Genomic DNA, 19,209 nt, shown 5'->3' with positions numbered 1-19,209 from the left:
AAAATTATTTAATACTTAAAAAATTTAATACATATTTGTTTATTAAAGTGTCAATCTATTTATGCGTATGAGTCATAATTCAATTAAAATAATAATTTGTGTGAATTATTTTTGAAGAAATGTATTAGATTTTCTTATTGATCAAATAAATTATAATACAAATAATATATGATAGAGTAATTAATAAATCTATCGAAATGTTTTTACGTCTTTTGTACAATGAAAATAATATTTTCATTTACAATGATCATTGTCTCTTTATTCTATTTCTTATTATCGATTGATTATTGTAAAAGACAAAGTTTTTAAATCTATATGATATATAGAAGTATATCTATAACAAACTTGACAAAGAAAGTCCTCTGAAATAAATAAAAATCATAATTAACAATATTAAATAATTTTTAATTTATTAAAAGCATATTTAAAGCATATTTTAACTAATTTATAATATATGAGATATTAATCAATTTTGAAAAGTTTTCTTTCTTCTAAAATAGTCTGTTTACTATTTAAAACTGTTCGCTTATATATTGATGTACCATATTCTTGTATTTTTTGAAAAATTTTAATCAACAAAGAAAATGGAACGAAGAGACTAAAAATATTTGCATTTAAATTTTATTTTAACAAATTTCAGAATAGATGTAGATATAGCATATAAAGTTACATAGAAATAATTTTATTGTCACTAAAATTATATAAATAAAATTTTTAGTTAGGTATCACTAGGATTATATTTATTAAGAATTATAAATAAAAATATATTTAATAAATTATAATAAAAAATAAAATTTTTTATTTTTGAGTAACATTTGTCATATATCAAAGTTCGAGTGATCGGATGTCTAATCAAATTTATCTGATTTTTGCATATCAATAACATCATGTATGCAGATATATTCTCACTTAGATATATATATTTATGAAGTAGCTTTGTCTTCAACTCGTTTGTCTTGCAATGCATTCAGTCTTTAGTCTTTTGATCATCCGTACAATTGAGATCATGGATATGATAAGTAAAAATAAACGTTATAAAGTATTTATATATACACATTTTGCGATAGAATATATAATATATTAATTAATGATAAAGTCGATGATCTAGATTTCAATGTTACAAAAATGATCTAGTGAATTTACAATATCAGCGATGCAGAACATAAAATATATATTTCTATATATTTTTGAATATCGAAAACTTATTTCGTTGAAATTTGCAATCTATAATCTTAAAAACTGATAGTGCGACATTAAATTTTTTCCTTCTTTATGCTATTGTAAAATATTTTTTCAATAAATTACTATCGGGGAAAATACAATTAGAAAAAAATTATATATATATTGCATACAAAGAATTGGTACAGCTATAAAGTTAGATCTATGATTATTAATTCTGTACATATATCATTACTACAGATTTAACATATTTTTAAAGTTAATATTTTAAACTCCATGCATATTTTCATAATGTTTATCTTTGATCTTCATTTGAATAGAATTATTAGGTTTTATATCGTTGGCGTAAAGACGTTTTATTGAATGAATATCCATAGTGTTTCTAAGACTTAACAATAATTATTTCTACTGGATCTATCATCTATTGCTAAACGTCACATTCTCTCTGCTCATTGTCTTACGAAATACATTTCATGTTCTTATCTCGTGCAAAAAGCAAATTAAATTTTAAAATCTACGCTTTTCAATATTTAGCTGTTCTGATATTTGAATAAATTTTTACATTCTCGATTTTTCGATATTTGAATATTTTAATTTTTCATATTTTTCTGACTTCTTTACTTTCTAATTATAATTACAATAATAATTTATTGAATTTATTTATTTAAGCAATTAAACATGTATAATTTAATTAATTTATATAATTTAAATTTACTGATTTCCCCTGAGGCTCTTAAAGACGTAATAGTTTATGCTGGTACAAACTTTTTGCAGAAAGTTGGTGATACCTATAATGTTGAAACAGTTATTATTATCATTCTGATCTTAATCTACTTTTAATCCATAATCCGACTTGTTTCATCTGAAAATAAACATAATTCAATAATATAATGTATAACCGATTCCTGTCGCAATCACAAATTCCATTCTAGTTGCCGATTTCTGCTTCTTGACTGAATGAGGAAGACTCAAGATAAGAAGCGATAAGTTAAATAAGCATTATTATAAAAGAGGTAATCAATCACTCACAGATTTTCCTTTATTTCGTATCAAGTTATATCTATGTGTATTCATCTTTCATCATTCTATCTTTTATCATTTATATTTAGATCATAATTTTTTTATGTATGTGATTATACATATTATGTGATTATATATTTTTTGCAATTATTCTTAGTTCTTAAGTAAAATATCTAACAAATTTCAAGAACGCGATTTAAAAGTTTACTCGCAAGCACAAAATGCAAAATATTATTTTGGAATATACAAGATAATCACATTTACGCATTTTCAAAATATGATCAGGGAGCATGTCACTTGAGCATTAATAATTAATTTTAATTTAAAAAATAATTAATTAAATTTTAATTTATTAAATACATCCAGTTCAAAAATAGATAATTATAGTTCTACGAGGCTCTTAACTCAATTCAATTAATTTAAATTGTCGCCCTGAATTACAATAAAAATTAATTAACTAATTTAACTAATATATTCTATTCCTTTTATTTCTTATTTATTTTTTTGTCTTGAGAGCTTAAATGTTTTATTTCGATTTGTTTAAATTTTATAATAGTTATTATAGAGATGCTTCAGAGATGAACATTAAACCGTTTTTTAATATCAAACATCATTTCTAACAAATGTCTTCTTTTAGGATGATTCCAAGTAGTCTATTCGTTGCCAACGATTGGTCTTGTCTCATTTGTTTGACCATACAATTAGATATCCTGATGTATATACAAGAGTACTCGCTTTTAAGGATTGGCTCGAAGAGCCAAAGATCGAATAATAAAATAAAATAATTTAAATTATATATTAATGTCACTTTAATAAATAAAAAAATAGAATATTATTTTTATATCACAAAAAATACATTGTTTCTTGTATGACTCATCTATTGAATTTAAAACAAAAGTGTACAATAAATATATTTATAATAAATTCATTAATCAAAATGTGGCAGATCTTTAATATTGCAAAAAAGATAAACATTATGAATTTAAAATATCTTTACCAAAATTTTTCCGAATATCTCATATTGTTAATTACTCGTTAACCGTTAAATTAAATTATCTATAACATCTATTTAAAATTATAAATTATTCAAATATCATCTTTTAACATATTTATTTTATTGATTAATAATTTATAGCCTAATAATTCACAATTATAAACTAATAAATTATTTAATATATTATTTTTAAGGAAATTTGTTAATTAATTTTTCTTCCTGTTATTGTTTTGCCTAAAAACAATTGTTTAATGATAAATTCATATTTGATTTTATATCTTATCGTCTATATAAGAGTGAAAACTCTTCGTCGGCACGTCTGCAAACACAATATGAGGATAAGACAATTTATATGAATTGGTATAATATGTATATTGGCATACAATTAGTACATATTTTATATAAAATGATATATTTTTCATACTTCTTATTTTTTAAAAGATTTTCGATGATAAGAATATATCATTTTATATCAGCATATCTTTTGTCATAAGATAATTTATCTAGACATCACGATTTAATGATGATAAATTAAATGAAAAGCGCGTGCATTTTTGAACATCATGAAATCAATTTATACTAACATATTTATGTATATGTATATAAAATAATTATAGACATAATAGGCACATCGTATATTAAGACAATGTTTAATTAGCTTTATACGATGATATATTTGAAAAGCATCGTGATTTCAGAAATCAGAAACTTTCGCATGAATTTAACATCTGGAAGTGTTATAGTTATGATATTGAAACTTTATACCGATTAATATCTTGATATTATATGAACAGTAAAAATAAATTTCAGGAAAACAAAATATATGATTAATATATTATTTGTTACAGTATATATATATATATATATATATATATATATATATATATATATATATATATGAAATATACAAGATGAATTAAATAAAAATATTTTCTTATTATGAAGGTATATAGAAAAAATGCGTGAATAAAAAAATTTTATAATAATTCATATTTATAAATTAACTGCTATAAATGCTATTGCAAAATTTAATTGAAAATTATATAATATATTATTATGCAATTGTCAAATATTGGTGTTTGCTTCAAATCATTTCTATAGCAATTGTATGTATAAATGGCAACATTGTAAATTAATTTGCGCACATACATTTTTTATTGTATGCCAAGATAAAAGAAACTTAAATATAGGTACGTGTCAATTAATGATTTCAATCAACATCGCAAGACACTTATATAAATCGAAGATAACATGTTCAATATGCCATATAGTATTTATCGCTATGAATACTCTCGCTAGTCTTATAGTCGCGTGCCTGGCAATCAACGCCTACGGTAAGTCTATTCACATAATATCTTTAAAGAAGAAAATCATTATCATTAATCATTGTCATTGATCATTATTATTAATTATTGTCATTAATCATTAAAGAAAAAAAATAATTTATCATGATTTTGAAAAATACATTGCACAAAAACCGTTATTATAACAACAATAATACTTATATGTTAACATCACATGATATGTAATCTTTTCATTGCACGTGACAGATTTTAAATGATCGTAAAGATATAAATCTTTATATATTGTATTTACTTCTTAATACCTTTTAATACTTTTTAATTTGTAACTTTAAAAATATTTATATCGTAATAATTAATTGATACATCATTTATTTAAATAGGTTTGCCGAGTTCGCAGATTAGCGGCGGCAAAGATGCTGTAGATGATTTATATCCTTATCAGGCATCATTGAGAGATTCATTAAATGACAATAGATATTTTTGTAGTGGAGCCATAATTAGTGCGCACTACGTCATTACTACTGCACAATGTCTTATTGAGTATGTGTATCTTTCCTGTTACAATATTTAATTGCCTGATTTTTATTCAAATAATTGAATGATAATCATGGACGAAATTATAAGCATGAACGAAATTCGTATAATTGTTCAATAATCTAGCGAGAATAGATAAATCAACGTTACGAAACGCTATGTTTGGAATATATTTGTGAACGTTTGTAGTTCTACTCGTCACTATGTTATCAATATGATGGTTATCTTAAAAATCCTGCACGCAATAGCAATCGAAGATGATATTTTTCAAGTCAGATAAAAAATAGCGATAGAATAGTATATTCCTCGTATATTCAATTCGCTAAAAATTATTATTGATTGGCAATTGTACAATTAGGATCGTGAAAATCAACAAAATAAATTTTATATTTAATTTAAGAATCTTATTTCTAAAGAATGAGAAGTATGTAAAACTTTGACAAATATTGGTGTAATGATACTTTTTAGCACCTTTTAAAAACGCAGCCTAGTCTTTAGTTTATACGTAATTAATACTGTTCTAATTTTAAACATTTATATGGTTCAGATTAAGTATGAAAAATTATAAATATTATTACAATAATATAAACATTAACATAGAAACATGTGAAATAATGATTATCTATATTTTAGGAAATTCGACGAGCCATACAATGTTAATGTCGCTGTTGGAAGTAATTATCTTGATACACCTTATGCGTTATATAAAGCAACAATCTTTATAGTACACGCTGGTTACAATAAGTTATTAAATCTTAATGATATTGGTTTAATCTATATTTCGGAAACTATCCTATTTAACGAAAAGGTCCAGCCAATTACCTTACCAGTTGTCGATCGGAATTATGACAATTATCCTCTTATAGTTACTGGCTGGGGAAAACTTTGGGTAAAGAAGATAAAATATATTTTTGTAAAATCTAAACAGTATTCATGCGTGCTTCGGCGAATATAATTTTGATCTAGAGTGATAGATTTTTTTAAGAACAATATAGTTTCTTTATTATTTTGACAAAACTATTTATTTTAAAAAACTTAGAATTTTAAATTTTAAATTTAGTTTTAAATTTTAGAATTCAAAAACTAAATCTTTTTTTAGCGAAAATTAGAAGTTCGAAAAATTTATAATTTATTTCAGAACATATCAGATCTAAAATATGTAAAGGAAGACTTATATTTTTTTTAATAATTTTCTATTTCTATGGCTATATATTTTAATAAATTGATAAATTAATTAAAAAGCGCAAATTAATAGATTAACTATTAATTTCAAACATAATATCTAATAAACAAATAATAAAAATAAAGAAAAACAAAGAATTTAATTTTTATTATTATTAAAATTGTATTTTATGAGATTTTAGTTAAATTAAGAATAATTTTTTTTAGACGGGCGGTCCGATCCCTAATCATTTACAAGAAATTATAGTGAAAGGATATTCTCAAGAAACATGTAAGAGCATTTCCAATAACATCAAGAAAACTCATATATGTACTTTTACAATAATGGGTGAAGGAATGTGCTATGTAAGTAATCATATAAAATGGACAATGAGATAAAACGTTTTTATTGTTTGTTAAAACGTTCAAATTGACAATAATTTGAAAACAGCTTAATCATTAATTTAATCTATAAAAATTGATATCAAAGAAAAATAAAAATAAAAATCGAAATTTTTATATTATTTCTCATTACTTTTAATAAGCCGATTACTTTTTTTTACAAAAATAATTCTAATATTGTACATCACATAGTAGAAAAAATCGCAATGTATTATAGAGAGATTATATTGAATTCAAGAAAATAAATAATATATATTCTATATTAATAATATATATATAACTGAAACATTGATATATTTTAAAAACATTCTCTCGATAGGGTGATGCTGGTAGCCCACTCGTTGCTGATGGTGTTCTCATTGGTCTCGTATCCTATAGTTATGGTCTGTGTGGTACAGGTTTTCCAGACGTGTCTACTAGAGTATTTTACTATAAATCATGGATTAATTTCCATACTAAGGAATTTGATTCTCAAATGAGGATATCGCATTAAAAATATATTTTCTAATAAAATATTATTCTCCAATTTTTAATAATATACATGCACATCTATTTCAGTTTTATAGATAATATGTGTATAATATGTATGCACATATATTTTATGGATAATGTGTATGTATTTCTTATATATTTTGTGTAATAATTTGTATAATAATTAACTTATGATTTCGTATAATAAAATATGTGTTTTTATTTTAAAAATTGTATTGTTAATTGGGTGATAATTAGATCTTTTATTAATTAAATTTTTTATTAATTTAATGTGTTAGAATTATATTTTTGTATTTATTTAGTAATTTGATTTAATCGTACATACATATTCACGAATTCATAGATCACTTTTTATAGATTTATAGATTTATTATAATATGTATGTACTTTATGAATAAATATGAATATGTAATGTCCTGATTATATATGCAAAGATTTGCAAAGGTACTAACGGAATGTTTTATTACTCACTTCTCAGAGAGATTTTCATAAATAACTATGACAATAATGTAAAACAAAATTTGTCTCATTAATATCCTTGTTTGCAGCATTACAGACAGTACATGCAAAAAATATAGCAAAAAAATAAAGGAATATGAAAAGGAATTGAAAATCTTTTATAGTTTTATAGTTAAATATATTTTTACATTAATTTGTATAACAATAAACAATATATATATGAACACAAAAACATTAATATAAATTATACTATTATGAAAATATGATTTAAAATTGAATTTAAACCTTTGAATAGGGAAGTTAATGTTTCAAATAATAATCATGAATAAATTAAATTGTTTAATAATTACAATATTTATTGTTTTGATAAGAAAGTGTTATAAATATGGTAAAAGTTAAAAAACATCTAGGAAATACAAAGCAATATAGCCACTTATTTTTGCAATAGATCAATAATTTATACTAGTAATAGAATAATTATTGTATTTTTACATTTAAATGTGTTAAGAATTTCGCATATTTATATCGTTTGCATATTGTGGTGACCAATTATCGATATTTTGCATCAAATGATACACTAACTGTAAAATTCCCCAAAATATTTTGATGGATAATTAAGATATCATTGAACATTTATCATACTCAACAGTTATCGTATGTACTTGAAAATAATTTGATTCTTATCTGAACTTATCGCGAGATTGATATAGCTATAATACATCAAATGCAGAGTTTGTACCTTGCATGATATAGTAAAAATATATTAAAAAATATATTTTATGGAATATATAGCTAGAAACGTAACGCGAAAATATCAATAACTTTAAATTAACTTTATCCAGTAATAAAATTGTAAAGAATATTCTGATTTATGTTCGTGAATATTGAATATAAAATATATATAATAGATACATATAATAGATATATAATAAATATATACAATATATATATATATATATATATATATATATATATATATATATAATAATTTACAATATTGCTACATAAAAATAAAACACGATAATGAATGAAACAATCAAGAGTAATAATATTTATATATTATATATATTCATATATTTTTCGCTGAATTTTGAAATAGCTTATGACTAAAGTTTTATGACAATTCTAATATGATTATGAATCCCAATTCTTATTAGAATTCATAATCATGTATATATATATATATAAATGTATAATAAATATGAAATGTAGCAAACACACACAAAATTTAATTTGAATAAAATTTATTTATCATACATCATCACATATTTATAATTCTGTTGTAAAATAACATATAAAGTTATGGAATGTGCACACGATCTGATTCGGAAAGGAAGACGGAAATTTTGTATTAAAAGTTTCCATAAATATATATACATATATATATATATATAGAAATATATGATTATGAATTCTAATATAAGAATTAAAATTCATAATTATATTAGAATTGTAATAAAACTTTAGTTATATGATATTATTTCAAAATTCAGCAAAAAAATATATGGATAAATATTGTTCCCTGATTACGTCACTCATTATCGTACTTTATTTAGATGGCAATATTATAAGTTATCAATACTATCATCAATTTCTATTAGTATATACGATTCATATCCTACCTTCATAATAAGATAATACCTTAAATATCGAGGTGTATTAACTGATGATTTTGATTAACGCAGCAGGATATATAAATTGAAAACAACACCTGCAATGTGCCACAGTGCTTATCGCTATGAATACTATCACCGGTCTCATTATAACATGCTTGGCGCTCAGGACCTATGGTAAGCACATTCATTAATTAAAATCTTATTAATGAACAAGGATGCATATAAAAGTTATTATACAAAAATCAAGCTCATATCGTAACAATGTTGCTCATGATGAATAAATCGCATATAGTCTACTCAGGTGCCGAATGAATAGTATATATTTTTGTACATATCAAATTTGCTCTTTATATATATAATTCTTTTTTTTAACTTCTATACTCTATACTTAATATTGCAATAAGTATTTAATTATGCATTTAATACTTACTATTTTACGATTAAATAATAGAATATATATAAGTATGTATTATGAAAAATCTTGCTAAGATATATCTGGTTTAATGCTTATTATATTTTAAAACGGAGAATATATATATATATATATATATATATATATATATTATTATAATAATTAATTGGTTTGTATCAATCTAAAATCAATTCTTTTTAACAACATACTATGCAAAAATAAAATGAGATTATCTTCAATGGACAGGTTTGCCAATTTCACAAATCGTCGGTGGCAAGGATGCTACAAATGGCATGTATCCTTATCAAGCATCATTGAGAGATTCAAAGAACAATAGACATTTTTGCGGTGGAGCTATCATTAGTAAGAGTTTTATTATTACCGCAGCGCACTGTCTTAACAAGTACGTATGTCTTCTTTCTTTTCAAAATATTCAAAAGATTTTAAGTGGAATTTATATATCTTTAATTGAATGAGTAATAAGAAGATTACTACTAGTTGCATTTTTTTAATAATAAGATGTATTAATACAATAATTTTTAATTATATACAATTTTTGAAAAATTTTTGCGCCAATAATCACAAAGTTTGGGGAATGTAATTACTTCATATACATACATACTTAGGTACTGCAAAAATGTAGTCAATTTTATTTGACAAAGAATTCTCTTTACTTTTAAACATTTGTATTTTCTAATTTATTAATTAAATATTTATGCAATTAAATATAATTTTTATTGATTATCAGTCTCAACGATCCGTCCGATGTTCTTGTTGGTATTGGAAGCAATTATCTTGATGCACTTACTGTGTATCAAGTGGCAAATTTTATACAACACGATGAATATGATAGTTTATTGCAAATTAATGACATCGGTCTAATCCGTGTAATGCAAAAGATAAAATTTAATGAGAATATCCAACCGATCGCCTTGGCAACTGCCGATCACAATTATGAAGGTCGTAATCTTGTAGTAACTGGTTGGGGAAGACTCGAGGTAAATATAAAATTTATTACATAATTTAAGATATTTGAACAACTTAAAAATTTTAAAAATTTTAACGAATACAATTTTAATCTCAAGAGCGATTTCTTATCATTTTTATTTCCTGTTTAAAAAAAATACAAAATAAATATTTTAAAAAAATTACATTTTACGAAAAGATTAATATATCATAATATATCAATATAGTTTTTGAATAATAATAAATAATAACTATAATTATCATAGTTACTATAGTTACAATAACATTAAATAATTACAATAATTATTATAATTTTTGAGCATAATTATTATAATATTTTATATATAAGGATTTTTTAAAAATTATATTACTAATTCCCTTTTGGGAATGTTTATGAATGATAAATATTAGGAGTTTGTGATTTATCCTAAAGTGTATATCTATATATTTATATGTATATCGAGGAAATATTTTTCATTTTTTATTATTTGTTAATAATAAACTGGCTAATGCGTCAGAAATAATGCTCATTATATTTGAAAACCAAATATTATAAACATAAGTTTAAAATTTATTATCTTTTTATTTACTAACTTCTGAGTAGTTAATTCTAACAATAAGATATAATCGTATGTATTCATTTGATTCCATTAATTAGTTTAACATATTTTTCAAAATTGTACTCAAATCTACTATTTATTATTCAATGAAAAAACTGATATACACATATTTTATTTTATCTTTTTGCATACTTTCATTTATATTATTTTTATTTAAAATATTATTTTTATCTAAAAATACACATATGTCGAACAAAATGGTTGAAAGACTTTACATGTAATAATTGTTACATTTATCATACATTTTTACATTACGAATGTTCTATAATAATTGTTATAATAATCCAGCATAGAATTTTTTGAAAGATGCTAAATTAAAAATAATTTTTTAGAATGACGGTTTAAATCCTAATAGCTTGCAACAAATTATACTGAAAGGATATTCACAAAAAGAATGCAATAGACATTATGAAAACAACATTAAAAAAACTCAAATATGTACTCGTACGGAACAAGGCAAAGGAATGTGCAAAGTAAGTATCATCATAAAATAAATTTTATATAATAATATGTATTTTTCATTGTAATATTTATAAAAAAAGAGTAATTACCTTAGGTATCTACATAAAATGAGATTTAAAAAAAATGAAACTTTCGTTGTTTCGATATAACTTTCCTCTATAATTGTTTTCCATAAAAGTGATTACTTTTTCCTTATAAAATATAATAATTTTAATCATATATTTACAATTATACATACAGTTCGAAAACTACATGTGAAAAATGTTGATAAAAATATTATGATGTATATATTATGATAATATTAGGATGTATAAATATATTATTTCGATAGGGTGACTCCGGTGGCCCTCTCGTTGCTGATGATGTTCTGGTTGGCCTTGTATCCTTTGGCATGCTTCCGTGCGGTAGCGGCTTCCCAGACGTGTTCACCAGGGTATTTTACTACAGGGACTGGATCGACAATTCCATACAAGGATTTGAATGAGCATGAAATATGTCGAGATATGTTCAAAATTTGATCCGAACATTATTGTGAATTTTTTATAATGTACTTGTGCATACATTTAATTTTTTATAGATGTATATGTTTCATTGTTAGATTTGCAATTAACTATGACCATTAACGTTGACCATTTAGTTGATCATTAAGATTAATCATTAATGGATTTACATTAATGATTAATGCACAAGAATAGATGTTATAAAAAAATTTTTATTGTTTTACGCGAATATAATTATATTATATTCGCGTGTAATTTTTTATACACGTATTTGTGCCAACAATTTTTTTATAAATTATCTTTTGCATATATATATATATATATATATATATATATATATATATATATAGTGATTATGAGAATTGTGATTATGGCTTGTACGTGCTTTGGGTGAGCGGAGGATACGCATTGTATCCAATAGTTGACAAATACTGGTTGCACTTCGGAAAATTTCTTGGCACTGGCGGAATGTCCTCTTGCTTGCCGACCTTTAGAAGCATTTCCATGCCGACTATCTGATGATAGATGAAATGACAGTGGAATAACCAGTAGCCTACAAGAAATTATGTAACTTATTTTTATTTGCTTATAAATATGTTTTTACAGCAAAGAAGAATGATATAGAAGTAAACTCGTTTGCATTTGACAGTCATATTTATGTTAGATTTTTATATTAATGTGGATATATAAGACGATACAAAAATTGCATACGTACATAAAAAATTATAAGATATATATTGACAAAAATGACATATATTGTGTATGTGTGTATTGTGTTTAATATAAATAATATTATATAAAAAAATTACGCTTTCTGTTGTGTATCATTTTTATTTAGAAATTTTTTTTAAAATACTTACCAGGATTATCTGCACGGAAACGCAGTACAACATAGCCATTAAATGGAACTGCAATGGTATCTTTCCTGACTGGGTTATTGAAACATCTATAGACTAGATTTTTTTTGTCCATTTCTTGTACTATTTTCCAGTTAATACTACTCACATTAGCAGTTCCCATACCCATCACATAAAATGCGTATCCATGCATGTGGAATGGATGAGACAGATTAATCCCTTGTACTATAATGAAAGAGAGAGAGATATAAATGTTTTTTAAAAAATACTTGAAATATATTAATTCTTTCATAAACTATATAATTTGATTAGAATCTCGCAAATGTTAAATATAATTCGTGTATATGAGTAATCGAAATAATTAGATATATCGTGATATAATTAGATATATTAGATAAAATATGTTTAAAACATGTTTAGTTATGATACATCTGACATAGGTAAAAACATTAAGTGAAATTAATAAAATCTATCAAATAGGATGAACAACTACTTTGAAATATTTACCTTCATCTACCAGCACTATTTCGACAACTGCATTGAGCGGAATATCTAATTTGTGCGTACACGTGCACACACTATCGGTGCAATTCTCCGGTAAATTATTTCTATTACAGTATTGGTTATTCGGAATGTCCATAGGTTGTGAAAGTGGCGGAGAAGATGGAAATTTGAATGATATGCCATCGATTATACCTGCTAAAGCGAGTTTATCTTGTGCCACTATATCAGAAATAAAAACATTATAGCATATTTCAATATCGCTTTAGATAATATTTATTATTATGTTCTTATTCGTACTTATAATTATGCATACTTTTTAATTTCAATGTTTGTTAATTGCTTTTTTAATATTTCAATATTTTATTCGATAAATTTTAATAATTTATTTATGTTATCCTCTTAATGTATCTTATTATATTTTATTTAGCATGAGATGTCCATCATACTTACACATAAATCTATCATATTTATTGGGTTGAAAAAGTTCCTGAAGTGTATATGCGTAAAAACCAATAGGTAGATAAAACTTTATGTCGGGCTCCAATCGGAGTATATCTTTATCTATCGGCCCTACACTAGCGAGGTCACTGATGCAAATTTTGTCGTTCGTCGGTTCTTCGCAATTCACATTTAATGGATTCAAATTCTATGAAAATAATTTTGCAGATAGTGTTGAGAGCGGAAAAAAGTAAAGTTGTAAAGTATATACACACACACACACACACACACACACACACACACACACACACACATACACACACTACATCCGAATTATGGGAAAAGAAACATCAAATCTTTTATTGTATATTTCAAATATCAGACCAATATTAGTTCCAATATTTTTAATTCGTACCACGTATACTATATCATGAGATAATATAGCAAATTTAAGGATGTACTTACAATACCTTGAGAAGAAAGACCTTCAGAGTAATCAGAAGGTTCTAGTGATTCATTCGATGCACCTTTATAACGCAAGATAGCTAATTGTTGTAAACCATCCGCTGCGCATACTCCTATACCACGAACTTCTATCCAATAAGAGCCGATGGGTTTATTGGCGTGCAAAACGATATCATAACGTTCCCCTTGAAATAATCATTATATCAAAATTTATTATTGTGTTTCAGTAAAAAGTAATCAAAATTTTTACTTTATTATAAAAATCTAAATGATTTAAAAATAAATGATTGCAAGAGTAACTAAAAATATAAAGGTATACATAAAATAATTCAACAACAACAAATAATTAAAAATATAAAATTCAGTAAAGAAATATTTGTTCGCGATAAGTTATCATATCTCGTGCATAAGACTTTACTTTCTATAAGATTAAGACAATTATTTAATATATAATTAAATGTATATATAAATAAAATGAAAGCTTTACATTAAGAATATAATTAAGAATTTAATATATTATTATAGCTTGATAAAAATTGAAATTATAATATTCTATTATAAAATTACAGTGAAATTAACGAAATGATAAATGTGACAATGTACCTGCAAATGATGTGATAGAATCTACCGTTCTTGGTTTGATATTTATACCATCTGTAGCAATAACGCTCATGTTATGATTCTGTATTGTGAGCATACCAGGACAAACCGTGCAAAACCCATTGATTATTCGGATACGATATCGTTTACCAGGTTCCACATCTATTACTTCCAATGTAGTATTTGTAGTGATTCCAGTTTTTTTATCCTGTACAAAATTAAATGTCATTAACCGACACAATTTCATAAATATAAATAGTAAAAAGGCATGTATAAGTTTTATATAAAATCAATAATCTTTATATCAAAGCATAATTAATAGTTGATTGAAGTTGTATATTTAAAAAGAATAATGTATAAAATTTGCAAATATTACAAATGTCAATATATCTATGAATACATACTATCAAATTCATAGATAAATATAACGATTGACGGCATCAAACGTACCGTGTATCTTCCTTTGCCATTAATGAGTATCGAATCCGGATTCTGACCGGTCTCATTGAACCGTTTACCAGGATAATGAGCCACGGCTTGCTCGTGCATCCAGTCATTAATGATTAGAACATGAGTGGAGAGATCGTAATCGTATAAATGACTGTGAGGATCGCGTTCGGGAGTTTGACGTACGATGAGTCTACCGAAAATACCATCCATCTTTTGCAAACCGCTGTGTGCATGCCAGAAATGTGTTCCTGGATTATTTGCACCCCATTGATATCTATATTAATGTAAAAATGAACGTAATTTACATTGTTCGGCTAATAGAAATTATACCTTGAATTAATTGTAATGCACATTTTTTAACAGTAAAAATTATTATTTTCATACAAACACGAGTTTAGCTAAAACTTAACTCTATTTTACTTTTGTATTCACATAAATATAATAATCAGGTAATTAATTTATTTTATTATTTGTATAAAAATTTAAACTTAACATTATATTGTATAAAACGCAGTATCATTAATCTATAATTACCTAAATGTATTATCATTCCCAATGGGACACTGCGTAATATGCGGCACACCATCATAATATTGAAATTCTTTTTGAAATAGACCATGCCAATGAATCGTCAACTCGGAGCCGGGCATGTGATTCGTCACATCGATCACTACGTGATCACCTTCGCATACTTCGATAGATGGTCCTGGCAGCTGTCTATTTATGATATTCGCTGAACGTTCGATACCATCAGCAGGTACGCATTCACAATTGCTGCATAAAGCATTATTCGCATTGGGGATGCACAATTTGCATGCCCTTTAAAAATATTAAAAATGCATTATTGGTCGATTCTTTTTGTATTAAAAGAATATAAAAAATTAATTTCAAAAATGCAGAATAAGTTTTTGCAAACTTTATTATCCAAGTTTGTAAAAACTTATTCTGCATTTGCAAAATAAGTTTTTGCAAATGCAGAATAAGTTTTTACAAACTTGGATAATGCAATTAATATTTGAAATATATAATATTATATCTAAAAGAGATATTATATAACTTATAATAATTTCTTTTATAATTATTTTATTAATTTAAATAAGAAAATAGTAAATTAAAATGCATTGTATATTTTTTCTAATCTTGTATTAAATTTTTTATATGTTATATACATTAGCACAATTATTCTTATTACTTTTAATTTAATTCTTACTTTAATACTTTTATTTCTAATATTTTACAATTATTTATATACATTAGCACAATTATTCTTAAGAATCCATATTATTTTACTGCAATTATTGAAAACATAGAGAAGATAGTGTATTATAAAATTTATATTCAATATTAATGCGTACGAAACATATTTTTAAATAAAATGTGTTTGTGAAGAAAGAAATTTCATTTTAAATATATAAAGAATATTCACACACACACAAATGATACATCGTGTCTAATGTAGCATAAAAATGACACATATATGATACTTACATTCCGTTAATCATATAATATTCCGCAACAAAATTATAATAGCAGATCTTGCGGTCGCCTTTCCGACAGGTACGAGCGCACTCAACAGGACTCGACAGTGAAGAATTCTTGTTAAGTACGTTATTCAGGCAAAATCTTTCATCGATAGGTCTCAAAGTATCCAGTCCGGCAACAGGGAATTTCGGTTTTTGGCGATGCCGAAATGTGAGATTTTGCGGATTACCTTCCTGATCTTCAAACGAAGTAAGTGATGTACTTTCTGTATATTTCGATTGAGTATTGGCGTAATACGGAATATTCGATGTATCCTCCGCAGGATAATTTTCAACTCTCTGATTTTGCGTGTCAATGTAATGCGGAGCACTTGGCACATTATCATAATCTGCATCTTTCTTATATTGCGATAATCCGTCGATGTAATAGGAAGGTTCTATGGTTTCGGGCAAGCCTGGCCAAAATTCATTTTCTGCTCCATCTGTAGTAGAATAAACTTCACTTATCACAATCATTTTTCTTTCCTAAGATATATTAATCAAAATATCCTTAATTATTTTCATTTGAAAATTGTAATATATCAATATATTGTGTCACATACGCAATTTTCCTAAAAAGTACACGTTTTAATTGCGCATAAAGAAATTAATAGCGAGAAACTTAATCTCTCTGATTAAAAGATAAAGTAATATTTAATCTCTTTTAAATTTCGGTTAATTATTATTAATTGTAAATTACGAAAAATGACGTACCACAAAATATAACTGATAGGTACAATAAAATCACTTGCGTTGCGGGCTGCATCGCGATCAATGTAATTCATCGATACTGTACAATATAATAATATGGTTTTTATACGATTTCTCTATATGCGCGTTTTATTATCAAGTAATGTGAACACATGTGTATAATACAGCTGAGTATATATCACGACAGACTGAGAATGATACTTTATTATTTATATTTATTTAAACATTGCATGTCAGATTACTAATACGAAAGTGACAAGATTATTAAATGCGTTCATCTGTGTAACGTAACATAGACGATTACACCAGTGAATGATTGATTATCAAAAAATATTGTTAAATAACAAATTATTTTTTATTGTAAATAAGAATATCAGATCTTTATGTATGTTAGATTTCTAGTATATTTTCTTTATATTTTATATACTATATTTATATTTGTTTTGTTTATTTTCTATAAAAAAGATACTAATTTCAATATAATATAACGAAAAAGGAAATAAAAAATAATAAATATATGTAAAATAATAAGTCAATAATAGTTTTAATAAATGATCACTTTTTAATTTATAGTTATATAATCAAATAATATTAATAGATTTTTAAAGATAATAAAAAATCTCAAAATAAAAATTTTAAGAAAAACTATATTTAATAGATCTAATTCTATTCAGTCAATCTATTCTATTTAAGTTGGACGAATATATGTGAGAATGAATAAATATAAGTTATTTTCTCTTAACTTATTGTTTATTGATTTCTTTTCAATACATATTAACAATAAGTAACTATTAACGAGAAAAGTATTATTTCTTAAAGTAATTGATCAATTTTGCACAAAATTTATATCTCGCTGCATCTAACTAAAAAATCTTTTCAAATATCTTATCTGAAAATCCGGACACTCATCCGCATTGCGAGTGGGTGTTATCAGGTGTTTCCTTCAGTTAAGGAAGGAAGGAAGTAAATTAACTAATACTTACGAAGATTTATATACATATACATACATATCTGTTTACCTATCTGTTAAAAAACATATACATACATATCATGTTTACGTATCTGTTAAAAAACAGTATAACAAAATTTGATTTGACAGATTGTTTGCGAAAAAACTATCATATAAACATAGATCTTATTCTCAATACTTATGTAGTTAAAAAAAGTTATTAAATTTTGTTGCTATAATAGTAAAATTATATGCTTGATAGACAGACCTTTGAAAAATCAAAACAAAACTATTAAAAAAAAAGACAATTTTTTTGAACATAATGATTTTAACTTTTTACTATAATTACAATAATCATTTTACGAAGTATTAAGAATAAAACCTAATGTTTTCTTTTATATCAAGATTTATTATGTTCGCTCTAAATCACCCTGTATATAAATATAGATATTTAAAAAATAGTATTACATTAAATAATATAAAATATTTACTTAAAATTGTAATTGTGAAATTAGCAGTTAAAAAATGAGTTAAGTTCTAAAACTTGCCAATTTATCAGCAGATAAAAATTTGATTTATCAGCTATTTTAGAAC

At 24.5% G+C, this 19,209-nt stretch overlaps 2 protein-coding genes and 1 long non-coding RNA gene across 3 annotated transcripts; 2 read left to right on the top strand and 1 right to left on the bottom strand.

Moving 5' to 3' along the window:
- Positions 1 to 976: 976 nt before the first annotated feature.
- LOC145971414 (uncharacterized) lies at positions 977 to 3,076 on the top strand. The gene is made up of 3 exons (XR_014438874.1): positions 977 to 1,019; positions 2,112 to 2,192; positions 2,837 to 3,076. It is a non-coding gene; the product is annotated as an uncharacterized LOC145971414 (long non-coding RNA).
- A 1,344-nt stretch (positions 3,077 to 4,420) lies between these two features.
- Positions 4,421 to 12,898, top strand: LOC145972385 (transmembrane protease serine 9-like). Its single transcript, XM_083100947.1, has 10 exons — positions 4,421 to 4,527; positions 4,878 to 5,037; positions 5,665 to 5,920; positions 6,421 to 6,558; positions 6,914 to 7,080; positions 9,250 to 9,335; positions 9,820 to 9,976; positions 10,322 to 10,571; positions 11,492 to 11,632; positions 11,953 to 12,898. The coding sequence occupies exons 1-10, from the start codon at positions 4,476 to 4,478 to the stop codon at positions 12,103 to 12,105; spliced, it is 1,560 nt and encodes a 519-aa protein (XP_082957073.1). The 5' UTR covers positions 4,421 to 4,475; the 3' UTR covers positions 12,106 to 12,898.
- On the bottom strand, positions 12,460 to 17,721 carry LOC145971413 (multicopper oxidase 3-like). The gene is made up of 10 exons (XM_083099034.1): positions 17,670 to 17,721; positions 16,924 to 17,398; positions 15,970 to 16,254; positions 15,436 to 15,709; positions 14,989 to 15,193; positions 14,386 to 14,570; positions 13,933 to 14,128; positions 13,486 to 13,701; positions 12,982 to 13,203; positions 12,460 to 12,674 (listed from the first exon to the last, which is right to left on the bottom strand). The coding sequence occupies exons 1-10, from the start codon at positions 17,719 to 17,721 to the stop codon at positions 12,490 to 12,492; spliced, it is 2,295 nt and encodes a 764-aa protein (XP_082955160.1). The 3' UTR covers positions 12,460 to 12,489.
- Between the last annotated feature and the right edge of the window lie 1,488 nt (positions 17,722 to 19,209).

This window comes from Camponotus vicinus, unplaced genomic scaffold, assembly GCF_025532165.1.
Source record: "Camponotus vicinus isolate PSW18456_S1 unplaced genomic scaffold, iyCamVici1.0 SCAF_5, whole genome shotgun sequence".
Taxonomy (NCBI): Eukaryota; Metazoa; Arthropoda; class Insecta; order Hymenoptera; family Formicidae; genus Camponotus; species Camponotus vicinus.
The sequence above is the reverse complement of the archived record's forward strand: the minus strand, read 5'-3'. Positions and strand labels throughout refer to the sequence as shown.